At 38.3% G+C, this 22,616-nt stretch overlaps 2 protein-coding genes across 2 annotated transcripts; both read left to right on the forward strand.

Moving 5' to 3' along the window:
* The first annotated feature begins 569 nt into the window (after positions 1-569).
* On the forward strand, positions 570-1,571 carry LOC145821802 (uncharacterized). The gene has a single exon (XM_082918375.1). It carries the CDS (start codon positions 570-572, stop codon positions 1,569-1,571), a length of 1,002 nt encoding a protein of 333 aa, XP_082774501.1.
* Positions 1,572-18,375: 16,804 nt separating this feature from the next.
* LOC145822753 (uncharacterized) lies at positions 18,376-22,599 on the forward strand. The gene is made up of 6 exons (XM_082920643.1): positions 18,376-18,453; positions 20,469-20,576; positions 20,947-21,117; positions 21,201-21,699; positions 21,894-22,041; positions 22,169-22,599. Exons 3-4 carry the CDS (start codon positions 20,959-20,961, stop codon positions 21,570-21,572), a joined length of 531 nt encoding a protein of 176 aa, XP_082776769.1. The 5' UTR covers positions 18,376-18,453; positions 20,469-20,576; positions 20,947-20,958; the 3' UTR covers positions 21,573-21,699; positions 21,894-22,041; positions 22,169-22,599.
* Positions 22,600-22,616: the final 17 nt, after the last annotated feature.

Genomic DNA, 22,616 nt, shown 5'->3' on the forward strand with positions numbered 1-22,616 from the left:
GACGACCCCCAAAAACAGCTTGGGCGTTAATGAAGAAAGTTGAAGAATATTGTAAGGTGGAAGACGATGCTCTGCGGGTCAAGGCTGGATAGAAATCCATTAAGACGACTCTGCCTGAAATCATTCAGTCCATAAGCGTCGTGTCGTCAAGGAGCCCTGAACTATGGAATCAGGCTAAATGAGACAAAATGCGTGACTCGTGCTGATCAAGTGATCAGTGTTCGCACCGATCAAATAAGCAATATCAAGTGGATAACAGGCGCACAAGATGCTCGGACAAGAAGTACACGGAGTTAGCAGAGCCGATCAGCAAGATTTTGTTAAAAGTTCAACACCTTCCGTTCTTTAAATGGCCGCCCAAAATGATGGGACCTCCTGATACAAGGAGAAGGGACAAGCGGTATGAGTACCACAACGACCATGGTCATGACACCGACAGTTGTTATGCACTGAAGGATCACCTGGAGGAGCTGGTACAAGACAGCCGACTAGGGCAACATGTTCGAAAGAATAATCCATCGAACACGGTAGCCCTACAGCCGGATTCACCCCCACTTGGTGTAATTCTCATGATATACAGCCTGTCGTCCTCCGCCGAGGTACAGACAATTCAGTTGCAACCTAGCCTGCATAGGCCAATCACACCAGGAAAACGGCCCCATGAAACTGGAAGGATTAGTTTCGACGACACCAACTTAGTTAGTGTATCTCTCCCTCACACTGATCCCCTCATCATCGAGCTACGCGTGAACAGATACACCATTGATCAAGGAAGCACTTCAGAAGTAATGTATTACAAAATGTTTGTTAAACTCAGCTTCAATGACTCGGATTTGTCGCCGGCCAATTACCCATTATTTGGCTTCAACGCTAACCCTGAGTATCCTTTGGGAAAAATCACACTACCAACTTGGGTGGGCACCAGATCAGTAGATGTAGAATTTCTGGTTGTCAAACTCTCTTCTCCTTACAATCTCATCATAAGAAGAACTTGGTTGCATATCATGCAAGTTGTTCCAAGCATCTACCATCTATTAGTTTGTTTTCTGACTAAGTATGGCATTGAACAAATTCGGGATTCTCAGAAATTGGCACAGGCGTGCTACCTTGTTGCTATTTTAAATGGACCGAAAGAACTGGAAGTGAATTTGATTGAAGTACCGAATCGGGAGAGCCTTGAGGACATTGGGAAGATCCCTAGTGAAAAGGCAACTGAAGACTTTGATCAGGTGGAAATTGATAGGAGTCCTGACAAGTTCTTCATGATCGGCACCTACTTAAATGAAGTTGACAGGCACGAGCTTATATCCTTCTTACTCGGCAACTTCGACATGTTTACGAGAACACAATACGAGATGCCAGGGGTGAATCCATATGTGGCCCAGCATTGCTTAAATGTTGATCCAAAATGTAAGCCAATCATTCAAAAAAGTTGGCAGTCAGCCGCGGAGCATGCTTCGGCCATTGTTGAAGAGGTTGACAGATTGCTTGATACCGAGGCAATTCGCGAAGTAACCTACCCTACATGGTTATCCAATACCGTGGTTGTAATGAAGAAGAATGGATCTTAGCATGTTTGTGTGGATTTCACGGACTTAAACAAAGCTTGTCCTAAGGATAGTTTTCTTCTCCCAAGAATAGACCAACTCGTAGATGCAACGACACATCATCAACGCATGAGCTTCTTGGACGCCTACAGAGGCTACCATCAAATTGCCATGCATCTGAAGGATCAAGAAAAGACTGCATTCCTCGACCCAAGAGGAACCTATTGCCTTTCGGGTTGAAGAATGCAAGGGCAACTTACCAGAGACTCGTTACTGCCACGTTCAAGGAATAGCTCGGCCGTACCATGGAAGTATACATCGATGACATGGTGGTCAAACCCAAGGAAAAGCACGCCCATTTAGCAGATTTGGAAGATACATTCGGCATTCTTCGAATGTACAAAATGAAATTGAACGCCTCAGAGTGTGCATTCGGCATTGGATCCGGCAAATTGCTCAGCTACATTGTTAACCACCATGGAATAGAGGCCAACTCTAGGCAAATCACATCAATTCTAGAACTTGGTTCTCCTCGGTCGATTAAAAAGGTTCAAAAGTTGATGGGAATGGCCGCCGTGCTTAACAGGTTTCTCAATCATTCTACAGATCGCTACCGCCAATTCTTTCACACACTTCAACAAGGAAAAGTTTTCGAATGGACCCTCAAGTGCCAGGCCGCTTTGGATGGTTTGAAAACTTATCTCCAATCAGTACCACTCTTGGCAACCCCTCGATAGGCGACCCGCTCATTTTGTATATGGCGGTATCTGACCGGGTGATCAGCACCGTACTTTTAAGGGAGGAACTGAGGGAGCAACGACCAGTTTATTATGTAAGCAAAGCAATGGCTGACACTGAAACGCGTTATCTACCACTGGAAAAGCTCATCCTTGCTCTCATTATGGCTGCAAGAAAACTGATGCATTACTTTTAGGGGCACACCATAAATGTACTAACAGACTATCCCCTCCCGTCGGCACTCCGTAGTGCGGAAGCATCAGGGCGTGTTTCGAAATGGGCTTCGGAACTTGGCCAGTATGATATCCAGTTTTTGCCTAGAACTGCCATCAAGGGACAAGTGCTCGCCGACTTTGTAGCCGAATTCGTAGGGTGCCTTGCTAACTTCAAGTCTGAGCAAGTGCAACCTAAACCCAACCGAAGAATATATGTTGGAGACATTTGGCAGTTGTATTGTGACGGGTCATCCAGCCAACGTGGCAGTAGTAATCATGACCCCCGAAGGGCAAATAATTGAGCAGGCGGTTAAACTGGGCTTTGATACATCAAATAATGAGGCCGAATATGAAGCATTGCTAATCGGCCTTCAGAATGCACTTCACCTCAGTGCGCGACAGTTGCTTGTTTTCTGTGACTCGAAACTAGTTGTGATAACCCTGTTCCGTATTAATCTTAATTATGATTGCAGTTATGTGTTTAGTATGATTTTGAGTGCCAATTGAATGATTATATGCGATTTTGAATTTCTATCTGTTCACCGTAGAAAAATCTGTCTGATTTTCTGCTTTAGAATTTAAATTAAAGGCCTTATCGGCCACAGAAACTGAAATTGATTACGCCATTGTGATTGGCGTAATTTTTAGAGCCTAATTAGATTCAGAACGATTAATTAAACTCTATTATTTAACCATAATCAATTTGAATAAGAGAGCCTATATAAGGGTCTTATTACACTTAAACTCTTCATTTGGTGAACTTAAAAATCTGGTTATACACCCTATAGAGAGAGAGAGAGGGGCCAGTTCTAGAGAGAGGAAGAGGGAGAATTGTGTATCTTGGCTCAAAGTTGTGAATTTGGAAGCTTAACTCCAAGAATTAGCTAGAAATTGGGAGCTTGGAACTCCAAGGTGAGTATTTGAGCATTGGTTCATAAATTGAGATTGTAATTTTGAGGATTTAAAGCTAGATTGTAAACAAAAGTGTAAATTAAGTTATATATGAAGTTAAATTGTGCATGCATGCATAGAATTACCATGAATTGCCATGGATTGTATAATTTAGCTTGTAGTTTGTTAATTATAAAAAAATTGAGTATTGAATCACACATGCAAGCATGGTTTTGATGAGTTTTGTGTGTGTAAGCATCACTTCAACCATTTGGAATGGAATTGAAGTCAAAAATTTGCATGCATGCTTGATTGATGAAATATAGAATTAATATGAAGTTGAATACACATGTTTTGGATCTATGGAGAGAATTCAAAATGATTTTGGAAAAGGGACCATGAATTTGAGCAATTGGCCTCATATTGTTGTTGTTCTTATGTTATGCAATATGTTTCCATGTTTTTGTGTCCAAACCATGATCTTTGAACCTTTAAACTTTGAGTTTGAACTTGGAGAACAATTCTGGAAATTTCAGAATTCGGCATGTCCGCTCGAGCGGGGTAATGACCGCTTGAGCGTGAAATGCTAGCTTCCAGCAGTTTTACAGACAATGTCATCTGCTCGAACGGGGAGAACCATACTCGAGCCTCCAAGGAAAATGTTTGACCTTCAGCTCGAGCGTCTGAATTAGCGCTCGAGCGTGAATATGAGACAACTACTACTTTTGCAGACCATGGGGGTCCGCTCGAGCGGAGGAACCCACGCTCGAGCAGGGAGCCCTATTTCAGAAACTTTGTAAAGATGTTTTGTGTTTCATTTTCCGTTCTCTTTCATTTCTAAGTACTCTTAGGCATACATTAAGCATTGTAAATGAGTTAAAAGAATAAGAAAGAAGCCTAAATGGGATGTATGACTTAAGAACGGATTGAATCGTATGTGCCCCATTATGTTCATAAAATGCGTAGGGTCAAGCACGAGAGCAAATCCACCGGCAGATCATTGTGAGTAATATCTTAGTAATGATATTTGAAGTATGTTATTTGTCCAATTGCTTATTTCCATATCAGTCTTATAAATTTGTTAAACAGAATTGTGGACAAATATTTGTTATGCCATATGATTAGGCCAAAGGCCGTTTGACATGAATGATTGGGCCAAAGGCCGTCGGACACCATTTGATATGAATGGTTGGGCTAAAGGCCGTTTGACATGAATGATTGGGCCAAAGGCCGTCAGACATTGTTTGTTAAGGAACGAAGTGGGCCAGAGGCCGTTTGACATGTTCGGGCTTGAATCGCCTAATGTACTAAATAATGCACTAAATAGAACTCTAAATGGGCCCAAGGCCGTTTGATATATGTGAATCACATTCATGTACCTTCTTTATTTGATATTATTCACTGGGCTTTCGCTCACGCTCATCCATGTGTATGTAGGTGAGCCAAGAGATGTCCAGACCCAGCCTTAGTGAAGTAGGTGTGGAATAGTCAAGTTTTGAGGAGTCAGCCCACACGTCTGACGCACGAGACTTGTTTTTGCCCTTTATTTCTTTTGTATATTTTTGTTATGTTGGCGAGAACTTTGGATTGCGGTTGTGTATAAGATTTTCATTGGCTGACCATGACTTGAATGATCCTGTTGTGCAAAGCTTTATGTTAACTTTCTTTGATGTGGGTTATTAACGAATATATGTGCAATGTTATAATGTGCCATGTAAGCACGGCTCTATGGACAAAATTTTTAAGTTTGCTTCCATTTTGGCCCCTTAACTCTGTTGATATATGTTTGATTTTGTCTGAGGTCGTAGGTAATCTCTTGGTTACTGGCCGGTTATGTCCTTAACCCATAGGGGCGGGTTCGAGTCATGACACTAGTCATCAACCAGTTAAAAGGGGAGTACGCAGCTAAAAATGACCGCAGGTGCATGACAGTGGCGAATTCCTTGCTCACGAAATTCGACCACCACGAATGAATCAAATAACCCGGGATCAGACCACGCATGCAGATGCCCTTGCTTGCCTAGCCTCTGCCATCAATTCAGGAATCAAACGGATAATCGAAGTAGGATTCATCCCTGAGTCGAGCATCACCTCTTTTGAACCACTTTAGATTAACATCATTGAACTAGGACCAAGTTGGATGGACCCTATCGTCGCATTCCTTTCCTTAGAACAACTCCTAATGGACAAGAAAGAAGCCCACAAACTACGAAATAAAGCCTTGTGATACTACTTGGATCCGCATTAAAAGCTCTACAAAAAATCCCTTTCTGGGTCGTACTTAGAATGTGTTCACCCAGACAAAGTAGAGGAACTCTTAACTGAAATACATGAAGATAGCTTTGGTGGCTATTCTGGAGGATGCTCGATGGTCCACCGAGCCATAACACAAGGGTATTATTGGCCCACCATGTGAATTGATGCCGTGAATTATGTCAAGAAATGCGAACAATGCCATAAGTTTTCCTTTTTAACTCATCTGCCAGCTGAGGAATTAAACTCAATCATTAGACCTTGGCCGTTCGCTCAATGGGGACTCGATATCGTCGGACCACTTCCACGAGCTCTAGGGAACAAGCGATTCCTGGTCGTCGCGACAGATTATTTTACAAAATGGATTGAAGTAGAGGCCTTAAAACATATTTGAGATGTAGTTGTTAAGCATTTTGTATGGAAAAACATCATAACACAATTCGGCATACAAGAGCGCTTGTCTTAGACAACGGCACCCAATTTGATTGTGGCGTCTACCGAGAATTATGGAACACATATGGTATTGGGCCTTACTTTTCCTCGCCGGCATATCCACAAAGCAACGGTCAGGCAGAGGCCTCCAATAAATTCATCCTAGGCGGCATCAAGAAAAGGTTGGAAAAAGTTAAGGATAGATGGGTCGAAGAGTTGCCCAGTGTGTTGTGGGCTCACCGCACTACTCCAAGGCGATCCATCAGGGAAACGCCGTTCGCATTGTGCTTTGGAACCCAGGCAATTATCCCCCTGGAAATTGGCCTACCCACACTGAAATCCAAGGTTTTTGACATGGGCTGTAATGACATGATGTTGGCCTTGGACTTGACTCTGATTGAAGAACGCCCAGATCATGCCCTTGCTTCCATGGCGCGGTATCAGCACCAGCTCGTTAAATCATATAATCAGCACGTGCAATTGCATCATTATACGCCTGGAGATTTGGTCCTCAAGAAAGTGCTTCCCGTTACTAAGAATCTGGCTGACGGAAAATTAGGCCCCAATTGGGACGGCCCTTATCAAGTTGATTCAGTCGTTGGAACTGGGACATATCGGCTTAAAGACATGGTTGGAAGACGTTTGCCGCGCCCTTGGAATTGCACACATTTGCGCAAATTTTATCAGTAAGCCAACTTGTACGGCATGCTAGTTTGTTTCAAAATTTTGCTGATATGTTATGAATACATCTTTCAATTTCCCAGTGCAATGCCCTTTCTTATCGCAACCTTGTTAATAATGATTTAATAACGAATATAAGACTCTGAATTCAGAGCGCCCTCCTTGGATGTCACGTTTGGGCTGAATAAGCCTCCGAATTCAGAGCGCCATTTGTGGATATCACGATTGGCCAACACAATAAAACTCTGAATTCGGAGTGCCCTTCGTGGATGTCACATTTGGGCTGAATAAGCCTTCGAATTTGGAGTGCCCTTCGTAGATATCATGATTGGCCAACACAATAAGACTCTGAATTTAGAGCGCCCTGCGTGGATGTCGTGTTTGGGCTAAATCACGTATTTGGGTTGAATAAGCCTCCGAATTCGGAGTGCCCTTCGTGGATATCACGATTGGCTAACACAATAAGACTCCAAATTCAGAGCGCCCTACGTGGATGTCACGTTTGGGCCGAATAAGTCTCTATATTAGAAATGCCCTTCGTGGATATCATGATTGGCCAACATAATAAGACTCCGAATTCGGAGCGTCCTACGTGGATGTCACGTTTGTGCTGAATAATCCTCCGAATTTGGAGTGCCCTTCGTGGATGTTACGATTGGCCAACACAATAAGGCTTCGAATTCGGGGCACCCTACGTGGATGTCTCGTTTGGGCCGAATAATTCTTTGAATTCAGAGCGCTCTCCATGGATGTCACGTTTGGGCCGAATAATCCTCCAAATTCAAAGCACCTTTCGTTGATATCACGATTGGCCAACACAATAAGACTTTAAATTCGGAGCACCCTGCGTGGATGTCACGTTTGGGCCGAATAGTCCTCTAAATTCGGAGCACCCTTCGTGGATATCACGATTGGCCAACATAATAAGACTCCGAATTCGGAGCACCCTGCATGGATGTCACATCTGGGTCGAATAATCCTCCGAATTCAGAGCGCCCTTCGTGGGTATCACGTTTGGGCCAAATAAGCCTCTGAATTCGGAGCGCCCATCATTTGTAAGCTCGAATGGCCGAGTAATCCTCCGAATTCGGAAGGACCAAATTTGACAATAGAATGGCATGGATCAATACATAGTTGTCACAAGAAGATACAAACATTAATTGAAACAATACGAAAAATATTTATTTCATTAAAAAAACGTAAATACGTGTTGACGAATTTAAAAGTACAATAAGTTATATTAATATCTAAATCTATTTGGCACCCTCTTTATCACCGAATTTCTCGGCGTCGTAAGCTTCAAAAGGAAATTTGTAATTCTGATACAGAGGTGACGTCGAATCAATACCTGCGGTTTGCAGAGCCTTAATCCATCCATGCTTAAATCCACGATTTTCGCACTGGCAAACATCCTCAGCTAATTTTTCCTTTGTCTTTTCAATACCAATTGTTTAGCCATTGTAAAAACCTTGTTCGTAGGCCTTCACTCTTATTGCTTTTCTTGCAAACATGCTCGCCGTATCTCGGTTGGCGATCGCATGATCCAGCAGACACTGGTTTACTCTTTCCTTTACAATTGGGTTCATTTAACTTGCCGACTATGTTTCAGAAGCCTTAGCTTTCTTCAACTCATTCTCAGCTTTCTCTGCGTGAGCTTCCAAGCTCCGAATGCGGCCTTCTTTCTGCTCTATCTCTTTTCGTGCAGCACGAAAACGCATGCTGATTGCATAAAAGGTGTATAGTCCCTTTACCGCTCTATGGACGCCCTCCTGAAAAACTTCGTAGTTAGGCCGACCTACCATTGATTGCTGGACTTCAAGTAGAAAAATCTGTCGAGCAAACTCGACCGCCACATTTGGATTGCGGATAATCAAATCCACTTCAGTCATTAGTTTATTTCCAACGAAGACCGAAAAACTCAACGGGCAAGGTGTCCTGATAGTTTCATTTCTCGAACGGGGGGAGCTCCTTCATTGCTACCTCTCCTTCCTGGGTGACTTCTTTACCCCGCCCCCTCTTGGAGACCTACTTGGACGACTGGGGGAGCAATGCCTATCACGCTCCTCCGACGGCCTGTTTCCTGTTCGCGTAGGTTCGCCACTCGATTCATCTCTAAGTCCAGTTCAATTAGTGTCCTTCCCTCCCCTCTACTGTTGAAGAATATTCTTCTTGATATCCACATTTCCTGAATTTGATACAATGTTCTTTTCCCTCTCGTAGATTATTGAATTTGAACATAGCACAGACCCCACGCACACCTAGCCCCTACCCCGCTTATTAATTACGGGTGTAGCGTTCCCAAAGCGATCGCTTCAATGGATTGCGTCGACAAGCTACTGTGCCCCAGCCAATCCATGAACTACAAATATTCGGCGGTTTTGTTCACTCATCAGCTAGTGCAAGGGTAGATTTAGTAATCTATTCGGCCCGATTGCAATGCATTACGCCAACAAGTTACTATGCCCCACCAATGGTGGTTCTATTCATTCATGAACTAGGGCAAGGGCAAATTTAGCAATCTATTCAGCCCGATTGCAATGCATTATGCCGACAAGTTACTGCGCCCCACCCAATTCATGAACTACAAACATTCGACTTCGGCGGATTTGTTCAACTGGGGGAAGGGCAGATTTAGTAATCTATTCGGCAGATTAATGCCCTATCTGACATCGTAAGCTGTATTTCTTTTTATTATTCGGCTCTTTAATGTTCAAATCGACATGGTTATTCGAAAGATTATGTTACAGCCGATTATGTTATCACTGAATTAAGTTACATCACCATACTTGTCTAGTAATTAGCATATGCAGAAAGATTATGTTATTGCCGAATTAAGTTATATCACCCTACTTATCTACTAATTAGCACATGCAGAAGACAGATAAAAAGGTTATTTTCATTAATAAATTGAGTACAAATAGTCGTCATTTTACACATGAAAATTTCCCTATATTTAACTTCTAAACAAAATAAATAAGCAAAAATCTACAAAAAATTGCGTATAGCAAAGCACCAAACAAAAACCAAAATTACATTAACGTATAGAACTCTTTCTTCAAGATCAAACTCCAGCGGCTCAACCTCTAGCTGCTCGTATGGAATTCGTTATTCCAATGTCACATTAGCGACAGCCAAAGCTTTGAGCCAGCCGTGTTTGAAGCCCCGATTTTCGAACTTGGTTACTTCCTCTACGTATTTTTCTAAGGCGGCGTCCTCTCCGGCTTGGAACGCCTTGGAGATCTCGAAGTCAGTGATTTCTTTTGCCTTCTTCGATTCTACCAAGTCAGCTTCCAGTTTGGCAATCACCTCCTTGGCCAAGTTGAGCGCATCCTCACTCGTGTTCGCCCTTTCTTCGGTGGCCTGCCTAAGTTGATCTAAATATTTAGCCTTCTCTTCCTCAGCATTGGCCCTGGCTCGATCTTCAGTCGTCTTGCCCGCCTCGGATTTGGCTCTAAGGGAGGCCTCTCCAGCCTTGACCTTTTCAATTTCAAGTTTGACTTTGAGCAAGCCAATGTGCTCGATAACGTCACAATGACGGCAGCCGATTTCTGCGATCCTGCCTGCCGCCTATGCACAAAAGATTAATAAGATAGCTGGCATAAAAAGGAACGAAATATTTTTTCAAAGTTACGTACCAATATCGCCGATTGAGCGGCTAAAGCTATCGACACCATGTCCGGCTCTGCACGAAATGTTGCTTTGTCAATCGGCAGAGAAATCGACGAGGCCACGTTTAAGGCCACGACAGTGTCTTTCAAAGCCAAAGCATCAGAAGCAACCGGCACATTATTTTTTTAGGTTGTATGATAAACGGCGCAGTTAAGTCCTACGACTCTTCTATGTGCGACTATTTATTAGTTTGGTCTTCAGAAGAGTCTTCGTGCTCCGCAAGGCGTTTCTCCCCCCTCTGTTCGGCCACCAGATTGTCCGATTGATCAATGACAATTGGCTCCGTTTCAGCTATAACAATCTGCTGCATTTTGGCTATAACAATTTGCTTCGTTTCCTCAACAAGAGCAGGTGGTAGGGGTTCAGACCTGGCGGCTTCGACCCTCCTTCGGGCTGCCATCTTCTCAGCATTTTTTCTTCTGGCCTTCTGGGCGAGCGACTCCCCAGCCGTATTCTCAGGATCTGTGCCGGGAAGGTCTCCTAAGTCGGTGAAAATATCTTCTTCTAATGATACGTTGACTCGGCCTGAAGTGGACAAAAAGTTGAAGCTGGCTTCCTCAAAGGCCAAATTAAGAGCCGCGTCAACCTTCTCACCCAGACTGTCAGATCTGTCCAAGTTGGACCGATTTGACTGTTCAACGACTTGTTCGGCGACCTGCTCGGTGACTTGCTCTGAATTCGAAACTTCAAGACCAATCTCCCTAAGGTTCTTGAAATTTGGGAAAATGAGTGCCATGAGCTGCTGTTCGCCCTTTGGAATCGGAATGTGATAAGTGGCCGAAAAGGTAGCGTATGTTGGCTCGTACCACAATAAGATGTGGGCGGCCCTCCCTTGCTTTTGGAGGTTTGGACAGTCGAAGAATTGGAGCGCAGTTTTGTTTTGCTGAAGCACAACGTCGTTGGCCGGAATAAGTACTTTTTTCAAATCGTTACCTCCACAAACAAAACGGTAAGTACATGCAATCTAAGCCGAATAAAAGTATAGCAAATGTGCATAGAAATGGGACTATACGGCCAACTGGTTCACCTTTTTGTTTAGGCACAGGATCTAGTTGATCTTCATCTTCGCCCAATTCCCAATGGCCTCAGACAACGACCATGACATCGTCAACATGCTTGCTAGAGCTGGCAAGCAAAGTCACTAGATGGTGATCAGTGTCCTTGGCCCTAAGAAAGTAGCATCCCTACCAACCAGATGATTTCGCCAAGGCATAACAATGCCGAATAGCAGGGATTCCTAAATTAATCCTAAGTTGGCGGTTTGATACTACTATTCCCATTATAATTCGGTAAAAGTTTACGTTAGGTTGTGAAGGGAGTAGACCCCAATAACGAAGGACGGCCTTTAAAAATTGATGAAGGGGGAAACGGACTCCACCCTCAGCGATTGACAGGAGGGGAAAGATGATCGTACTCTCATCGGTCCTCTCCATGTCGAGTACGTTATCTGCCACAAGCGACAGATTTTCTGGAATGGAAAAGTGGCATCAAAAAGTAGAAACTCGGTCTACGAAAAGGAGAGCTTTCAAATGTTTCGCCATCCGAATCAGAATGGAAAATATGCTAAACTAAAAACAAACAAGAAAATGGGATTTGGAATGAGGAAAAAATGTAAGGAAGAGAAGAACTTACAAGGTAGAGAGAAAAGGACAATGGGGAGCAGTTCCAAAGGTCATGAAGTTGCAGAGGTGAATTCAAAAGAGCTTTGCAAATTCAAAAAATATCCGAAGGGACAACGCGGCTTCATATCGCATTAAATGAACAATGCGTACGAAGAGGCGAAAAATTGTAATGATTTCTAAACCATGATCGTTTTGATGCTTCGGTATTGAAAGGAGTGCCAGCGCCGTATTCTTGACTTTCCACATAACAAAACCAAACATGCCGACTAATTGGCGTTAGTCAGATGTTTGAGTGGCAATTGTAGGGGCCGAATAATTGTACATTAACGAAGGCCAAGATATTTGAAGACGTCTGGCCGAATTCAATTTGGCTATAATCTGAAGGCTCTTGAAGCCGAATATAAAGTCGGCCATATAAAGAGCCGAATGGGAACCAGCACACAATCGGAGGGCCAAGTAAGCAATCAGGTGCGAGATTAAGAGTGGGCCCGACCCTGGAGCCCAAAGAGTTATATAAAAAGAGGAACGTCAACCAAAGAGAGGTATATAAGAATAGATAAAATAACTTGAGATAGAAGTAAACTTGAGAGCATACTAACTTGTTCGTCGGAGTGTTCACCCTTTTCAAGTATCAATCAGAGGATGAAGGACGTCTGAATGGATCTTTGAGTATTTCTAAACCACTTCTCCACAGTACCAGTGACCATAAAGGTCCATGTCTTTGTGCATAAATAGCTATGTTACCCCTAGGTGAGGGCCACTTGAACGTAGACCTCGGTATTGTTACCTCCAGGTAAGGGCCACATGAACATAAACTACGGTATTGTTACCCTTGGGTAAGGGCCACGTGCATATTGGCCACGGTATTGTTAGTCTGAGATATTTTGACAAGGGACAAGAGTCCTAGATAACGTTAGACTACCTATTTGGGTAAGGATAGACTCTTGAGAGAGTTAATTCTAATCTAAATAGGAAGAGTCTTAGGTAAGTGATATCCTTATAAGGAATAGAGTCCTATGAAGTAAGACTTCTAGGAAAAAGTGGGCAATGCCATTATAAAAGGAAGGCACCGCCGTGGGTCTAAACTATGTTTTATTTTGTGAGTTTTGTGATTGAATTGATATCTTTGAGAGATAAGTTCGCTGACTTGATCGTCGAAGTGCTCCCAAGTAGATGAGTCACTAGTCTTTGTTGTTTTCTTATGTGCAGGTGTTGGCTTCTCTATCCTACCATATGTTTTTCGGCTTTGTTTCCTGAATCTCAAAGACTAGATACGATTAGTTGTGAGGTCAGATTTTAACACCCAAGACTACTATCTGAATCCTTTTTAGGGTGCATATGCACTTTATGTAAAAAAATAAAAAAATAAAATAAAAAATAAAAATTATTACAAAAGGTATAATTTTTTTTTTTTTTTTTTTTTTGTAAAAGAATATAAGGCAGTGTTTGGTTTGATTTTCAAATCATGATTTGAATCAAAAAATTTCAAAACTTATAATCAAACAAAGTTTTTAATACACAATTCAAAAACTCTTTTCAAAACTCTATTTTTTTTATAAAAAAAAATTAAAAATATTTTTTTGTACTTTGAATTTTTTTTCTATTTTTTATTTTTTTGAAAAAATATTTTTTTTATTTTTATTTTTGCAGAAAAATATTATTTTATTATTTTATTTTTTCAAAAAACATATTTTGTTATTTTTTGAAGTATTGGCCAAATAATTTGTTATGATTTAGATATATATATGAGAAATCCAAAAATTTTAAAAATTTTAAAAAAGTATATATTTAAAAATGAAAATGTTAAAATAAATATTAAAATATTTCAAATAAATATTAAAATACTAAAATATTTAAAATAAAAAAATAAAAAATATTTGAATGAAAATTTATATATTTAAAATATTTAAAAAAATACAACCCACAACTGTATTAAATACAGTGTAGCTTAAAAATTAAATATTTACAATAAAAAAATATTTACCATAAAAAATAAAAATAATTAAATTATTAGATATTTAAAAAAATAAATCAAAAACTACTTCAAAATACAATTCAAAACTCAAAACTCTTTTTAAAATTATTTTCAAAACTCATAACCAAACAAAGTTTTCAAATCACAAATTCAAAAACCCTTTTCTAAACTCATAACCACACTCTTTTCAAAACTCTATTTAAAAATAATAATAATCATAAAAATATTCAAAAAATAATATTTTTTTTATTTATTAAAATCATTTTTTATTTTTTTATTTTTTTTGAAAAAATATTTTTTTGATTCCATTTGTTAAGAAAATTATTTTTTATTTTTATTTTGTTTTGAAAAAAACGGTTTTGTTATTTTGTTATGATTTAAATATATATGGGCGATCCAATTTTTTTTTAAATTTAAAAAAATTAAAAAATTAAATATTTAAAATAAAAATATGAAAAATATTGAAAATATTTAAAAAAATAAAATAAAATATTTACAATAAAAAACATTTAAAATATTTTAAAAAATATAGCGCACATTAAAAAAAATAAATATTTACAATAAAAAAATATTTACCCTAAAAAAAATAAAAATAAGGAAATTTTTAAATATTTAAAAAAAATAAACCCAGAATAATTTCAACATACAACCCAAAACTCTTTTTAAAATTCTTTTCAAAATTCATAACTAAATAAGTTCTCTTTTCAAATCTCTTTTTTCAAACTTATCTTTCAAAACTTAAAACTCAAATCTCATTGCAAAAATTAAACCAAATGGAGCCTAGCTTCTTTTTTTTTTTCACAAAAGTATAATTTTAGTTATTTATAACTTTTAGGTGTACATTATAATTTCATCATTCATAACTTTCATTACGAAAATCATATTTATCATCACATAAAATTCGTAACTTTACTCGCAAAAAATCGTAATTTTTCTGGACATCGTAGCATTTTCTAGTAGTACTTAATCCCACGGAACTCCAATTGCTTTCCCAAAACACCATCTCCAATGGTCACTCAAATCTATCATCAAATTTGAATTTGGTGGAAAATCACTTCTTTTTTTGCTCTAACGGTTTCATCAAATAGGCATCAAATCTAGAATTTCACTTTTCTTTCATTAAATTGAGGACAAATATGCTTTTTATCAAATCACTGCTCATACCCGTTTGATTTTCACCACCGGATAACCACCTCAAGGCAAAAATTTGTGAAAAATTACATTGGCTGGATGTCCGCCTGGTCGATCGATGTTCTGATGAAGCTTAAAAAACTTTTGTTAGAGCACTTGATATCAAATGAAACTTTTACTCAAATTTAATGAGAATTTTGATATACCGTTGGAGATGCTCTAATAGGGATTTTTGGAGTTAGGATAAGATTGCAATTTTCTTTCTTTGTTTTTTTTTTTTTTTGGAGGGGGGTTGGTTCAATCCATAAGAAATATTACCAATATTACATCAAACTAGGGTTTTTATTCTGAAAAAAAAAATGTAATCATAAGAATATAACTAAATAATTAATTCAACAATATAAAATAGACCCCACCAAAAAAAAAAAAAAAAAAAAAAAGTTTAGTTATAAAAATTTAAATCCCCTTGACCTCCTAATGAGACATAGGGACTCATTATAAATTCCTCTGTATATTTAAGATTCAAAGACAGTTCAAGAGTCTACGAGTGTTTGTTGACTTCACATGTGCGAGTTACATTTTATTAAAATATATATGCCAAGTTATTTGTAGAGCGCCAGTCCATCATATACATATATATTTTTATCTATATAACGTGAGCACCCCATATGGAGTGAATGTTCTATTCTAAAAGTATCACAAATTTTATTTCAACCATCTTACAATCCAAATACATGTCTCTACTAACTACAAGGGATTCAATTGCTAATCCATTTGGTAAGTTTTTCAATTATTAATCTTCGCACTATATTACTCTCTTTATGTAGATGGCTATTTTCAATATATATATATATATATTTTTTATAAAAATATGATGAAATTACACCTGCATAGTATGTGCATCGGCCGAGATATTTATATATATATATATATATATATATGAATGATTAATGTAAAAAATGAGAAAAGAAGACATGGTATAAGTGTTCAAGTAATAAAAAAAATACAATAATGCACACGCATGTGTGCTGTGTGTTGATTTTCAACACTCACGCAATGTTGGAATATAAATAAAACAATACAATTGGTGAAGAAACTGGTCCAAGTTTAGGGTCTAACTAGGGCTGTTGGAATATAAATAAAACAATACGTTATATACAATTTGTTGTTTCTGAAAAGGGTGACTAACTAGGGCTGTGGTGCTTGTGTAGGCATTTTAAAATTCCACATGCACCAAAACTGGTCCAAGTTTAGGGTCTAAACTTGGTAATATTCATTTGATTTTAGTGATATTCAGTTGACTTACTACATTGGTTTCTGCACTCTTGTGTTTGATTCCCTCTAATGGTGGATGATTTTGTAATTTATTGATTTGTTATATGTTTCTTATTACAAGCACATAATTCAATGTCTAATTTGAAACATAATGCAACTCATAGGAATAAGTACAATGTTCATTCCCAAACATGTAATCCCTTTCATTTTGATTTCGGATATTTCAATTGTGTCAATTAACTCTCAAACTTATGCAATTTGTGTTTAAATGATTCCCAACGACATTTTTGTCCAATTATCTGTCTAATTTTTTTTCCTATGACCAAACTTATTCAATTGCATTCTTTTTAGGCCGGTTGAGTCATGAAAAGGTAGACTTGCAACATGGGGTAGGAAGCAACAAAATGAAGGACTTTGCCATAATTTGCTCAAGCAGAACCTACTAGAAAACTCCTCAAACTCAACTTCTTCAAGTGAATCTATTGGTCCATTCAGAATGAGGGCAATTAGAGCTCTACTCAAGCAGAGATAGATACTGAAGTTCGCGTATTTCAACCTAAAAAGAGTAGGTTTGGGATTGTTTTTGCTCTAATCGAAAAATCTTGAAGAAAGGATTTTTAGTACCTTTGCCAACAGTCTAATGAATGTGTATCAAGGAAGGGAAAGCCAAAGATATTGGGATTGGAGGTGGGTGCTGTGACAACATCCGTGCTGTCACACCCTGCAAGGTTTTTTCCACTACAAGAAATAAGGGTTTTGGCGACGTTTTTTTAACGGCGTTTTCTTAAACGTCATTTTTATTAATATTTAACGACGTTTTAAAAACGTCGCATATTTATTTAATTAAAACGACACCGTTTTATGATCAAAGGCGTTTAAAAAACGCCTTCAAATGCGGTACGTCACACGCGCTTATTTTGAATCTGATAATAAAGCCTTTGTAAACCCTTAGGTCTTCAGACCTCTCAATCCTCTCTAACCCTTATCCTCACGTCGCCTCTCTCTCAATCCTCTCTAAACATTGAATCTCACATTCAAATCTCACAGATTCACCAATTTCGAAGCTCTACCTCCACCGCCATCTGCACCGGCGAGGTAGCGAGATTCATCGATTCACCGATTTCATAGATTCACCGATTCAAATCTCACAGATTCACCGATTTCAGATCGATCTGCATCGCCACCGCGATTTCGATTCAGATCGGTCTGCACTGCCACCCCGATTTCGATTCTCTCTCTAGATCTCTCTCTCAGAGATTCATCTTTGATTTCATCTCAGAGCGATTTTGATTTCTCTTCTCTCTCAATTTCAAAGCTCCACCGCCACCACCATCTATGCAAGCTTCCATGGCTTAGCACCTCATCTTCTTATCTCTTCTACTTTGTATATACATATACATATATGTATATTTATCGATTCTCTCATGTACATACACGTATCTGTATAGACACCGATCGATAATGGAGCAGAGCTTCTTCGATTTGATCTATTTTCTACACTGCCCAGGCCTCGCCGAGACATTCCTTGACGCTTTACTCTCCTCAGTCCCGATTTGGCTCGCTGTCATGATCGGCCTTGTTATCGGTTGGTCCTGGCGCCCTAGGTGGACCGATTTGGCTCACTGTTATTCCTCAAGGATTTTTAGTTGTTAATGATATGATATGAATGTTTTCAGCTGATTTACCCGCTAGATAAATTCTAATTCTGAGCAGTCTGATGTTCAGAATTTTATTTGTTGGATAATCATAAAGTTGGCTTTCACCTTATTACATGGAGTCTAAATGTTGTCATTTTTGGATTTGTAGACTGTTGTTCATCGAAGTTTTGCAGTAGTAGATAATCTTGGTGAAGTTTCTGCAAACGCACAGGTTATAGATTTCCTATCATATGCAGTGTATTGTGCTTTGTATCTTATTTATATAACTGAAATGATCTTTGGTTGGGTTTCAGATTCAAACAGTGTGCTTCGATAGCCTTGGTCTTATGCTTGCGCCTTGAACATTTTGTTCAGAAACAATCTAAGGTTTTTACTTTTCATCTTTAGATTTTAAATAAGTTCCATAGTGCCACTGTTAATCTTCATCAAATTGATATTCTATGATCGTCCTAGCCTTTTGTGATAGCTAAGTTGACCATATTGTACATCTTACTGCTGCAATTCAACATTGTAGAATTCTTTTCCCCTGTTTACATTATATTGCAATATGTTTAATATTGATTAGTTTGCTAAAAATTTCTATTTTATATAACCTGTGCTCCCCATGAATATGTGATTGAAAGGTATAAAAAATTTATGACTTTTTAACTGATGTGATGTATCCAATTTGCTTAAATTTGGGTGAGTTTTGATCTCAAGTTGTAAAATTTACTCTAATTTGAGTAAAAGCTTTATTTGATACTAGAAGTGGTGTCATTTTATTTTAGAAAAATAAAACTGTAAACTATATGATTGAATTCAAATTCTGAAATCAGAGGGGAACAGATTTGGAAAAAAATAAAAATAAAAAACCTTGAATTTAGGGCATAACTAACCACCTAATTGCTATATACGGACACTTTGGGAAAATCGAAAAATTGAGACAAACACCAAGTTGAGCCTTCTCTTTATAATAGTATAGATAGATAGATAGATCGATAGATAGATGAAACACTCCAATGGACAAAATCCAGTTGAAGTATAAATTTGAGTAAATCTTCAGTGCTGACAGAGTTGTATATTTGGAAGTTACAAAAGGGTCTTGAAAATTTTGAGTAACATTTGAGTCTTCCCTTGATTAGGATAAAAACATTGGGTAAAACTCAAATTGATATTAGTTTGAGTGGAGAGGTTTTTTAAGTGATTTTTATCCAAATTTAAATTTGATATAGGTTTTGTGTTATGAATTGGAGATGCCTTAGGTTTCAAGTATACAAAGTATTAAACAAGGTTCTTACTCTGTTGTAGGTTCTGAATCCACTTAGCCCCCAGTTTTACTACAGATTTGTTTTTTCAAATTCATGGGTGTTTGTTTCAATGAAGAATTAAACAACACAGATAAGTCAATGTCTAATCCAATCCCAGCTTGCATCCACCATAGCTTTTAAAAGGATAGATGCTGGATCCTTTTTCTTCCATAATTTCTCTTGGCAATAAATTTCCTTGCTTTATGGGCTCACAGAAAGTGTTGGGAGTTCATAGCAATCTTGAAGTGTTGACAGATTCAGAAGACAGATACAAGTAATTAAAGGAAAGGAGTATATTACAGTGCGATTGTAATGAAAGATTATCTTTAACAGGTTCTTACAGATTCAGAAGACAGATTATCTTTAAAGATTATCTTTAACAGGTTCTTACAAAAAAATGTTATCGTGTTTTGAATATGCTTAAATCGGACATAGGATCTTTCTTAGCATAACCTTGAGTCTCATGAGGGAAAGCTTGTTTTTATCACGTTTGTGGACACGTATATGAACAAGTCTGTTACAATCATTTTAATGGTTTAATTTAATGCTGCCTTATGGGTTAGAAATTAGGAATTGCTAGACATTTCTTTGATGCAAGCATGGATTAGGGAGTATTATTTTGATGTTAAATTTAGTAGATATATAGGACAAGTGTGATGATGAACACTCTCCTACAACCTTTCATTGCAAAATTATAGGGAAGCGGTGCAGGGATTTATTTAGGTTGCATATTATTTCATTTATGCCTTTGAAGGTTGTTGAAACTAAGGAGTTTCAGCATTTTAATGGTGCATGAGGGTTGATTTTATGGTTACATTAAGCAAGAGAATGCAAAGTTTTGGGCTACTATGGGTTTTGAACAGGACTGTCAAGGTTACTTTAGTCTTGCAATTTGTGATGCCAAGAGTGAATTGGCTTGGGCTTCAAAATAGGATCTCTAAGAATACAACAAAGGTTAATAAGGTCTGGTCTTATGTTTTGGAGGTGTAAGAAGATCATAAATGTAATAATGAAAAAGACAAGTTGAAGAACATGCGAGGAATCACTCAATCAGGTCTGGTCTTATGTTTTAGCTTTTCATATCTTTAACTGCAGGTTACTGACCAGAACCTAGATGTTTGGGAGACCTCATCTGCATGCGTATCAGATGCGCTCCGTCATTACTATTACCAGTACCTCTCATCCACTGCAGAGGCTGCCGAGGTACTTTCAAAACACAAATGGGGTAGGCAAGTTGTTTTTTGTGTATTCTCAAAGGAATTGCAGATGAATTAGTAACCCTTTATAGATCATCTGACATTAATTTCCTTTGGAACCAAATCAATGAGTGATCAGCTTTTATGAAGTAAATGTTTCAGCGGGCCTCTTTAGTCAAGGCTAGGATGCTTTCATACCCAACCAGTTTCAATGATTCATAATCACTATTCACCAAAGTTTTCTTTTCCTTTCTTTTCTTTCTTTCTTTTTTTTTTAAATTATTTATTTCTTTTTTTTTTTTTTATAAATAATAATTTGAATCTTGCTTCTTGTTGCTGAACTGCAACATATATGAGACAGCTTACCCATGCTGCAGGAAAAAATTGCGATGCTTCGAGCAAATGAGTCTTTGCTAAAAGAAAATGATAAGCTCAAAAAAGAAAAAGTGTCTTTGCTGAAAAACAAAGATTTGGCTGATGGTCAAGTTATGGTGTTGACAATATCCTTGGAAGCTCTGCAGAAGGATTTGAAAGACAAGGAAATTCTGGTAGTTCTCTCTGATTAAGAGTATCTTCTGTAGCCTGTCAATAATATATTTGTGGGAATTATAGCTGTTGTTATGATTTTCAGGTTCAAGATCTGAAACAGTCATTGGAACGCCAAAGAAAGGAACTCAATGACTGCAGAGCTGAAATCACTTCACTAAAAATGCACATTGAAGGTTCTCGATCTGGATGGAATTTGGTAGCTGGTGAAATTGAACATGCGCAATCAGAGTCCTTAGAAAGCTACAAGGAAGAAATAAAATTGCTGCAGAAGGAAATAGAAAGAATTCAGAATTCAGATAGACTTAGAGATTATATCCTCAACCCTTTTTCCTTGGGGAATTACTGTCAGTGCTTGAAAGAATTCAGAATATTTCCTGCCTTCCTATCTAGTCATTATATATATATCATTTGTTCCTCGTGTTATTCAATATATTACAATCTTTATTTTCCTTGACTTGGTATACATCTATTATCAAAGATTTTCCAACTTACAACCACACCACCTCCATCAAGTGATGTGATGCGTCGCCGTGAGAGAGCTAATGCATTTTGTGAATCCATCCGTGCTCTAGATGCTACAGGTTTGCTCCTTTCAAGATCAGAAACATTTCTTTTTTCGTTTCAACCTGTGTGAGTTCAATGCTTCTTGTGGAGTACAGTGTCATGTTTATTTGTTTCTAGTGGAGATATCCACAGCCAGTAATCAATATAGTACTAATTTTGGTTTTATTTTTTGGGCTTTTTCCTTACGTTTCTTCATCTTCTTCCCCAACAGGATCTTTATATCTAATAAATAATAGGTCACCATTGTGAGAAATGAAGAAAGTGGAAACTTTGTATGCACTGTGGTCCTATGAGGAAGTACCGATAGTATATTAGATGACCTTGAAAGAGCAGTTGATGATGGTGTGAATACATACAAGGTAATTCTGTCCAACACATCTACGATACTTATTTTAGGTAGGTCATCTTTTATAAAAAGTATTGCATCAGTTTCTACTGGACCTTAAGAAGCTAATCTGAATGTGGCTTTATGCATCTTTGTGCTAGGCAATGTGCAGGGACAGTTGTATAGTACCTAGAGCTGCAGCTACTGAAATTGAGTTGGCTAGAAAACTGAAGGAGTTTTCTTTTAAGGAAACAGGGTACGTAGTTTCCTCTCTCTCCATAAATAGATAGATATGATGCATGGGTATATTATGAGATATGCCATGTTGAGATATGTTATCAACCATGAAATGATTAATATTGTAAGAACGCCTCAAGATACTCCAACATATATTTCAATTCCCCGATTAAATGATGTAATTGTTGTGTGTGGGGAAACCTTAGAGGTGGAGATGGGGGTTTGTTACTTTGTTTTTTTGTTTATGTATAGGGTCCTGAATTAGTTAAGAGGCAATGACTCTTGTTATCTTCCTCTATTGAGAGAAGTTTTACCTTATGGCACTTTTTGTTGTCAAAATTATCTTTTGATCATTTTTTTGCAGATGTTTAC

This window comes from Camellia sinensis, chromosome 3 (assembly GCF_055761805.1).
Source record: "Camellia sinensis isolate YWXY chromosome 3, ASM5576180v1, whole genome shotgun sequence".
Lineage (NCBI taxonomy): Eukaryota > Viridiplantae > Streptophyta > Magnoliopsida > Ericales > Theaceae > Camellia > Camellia sinensis.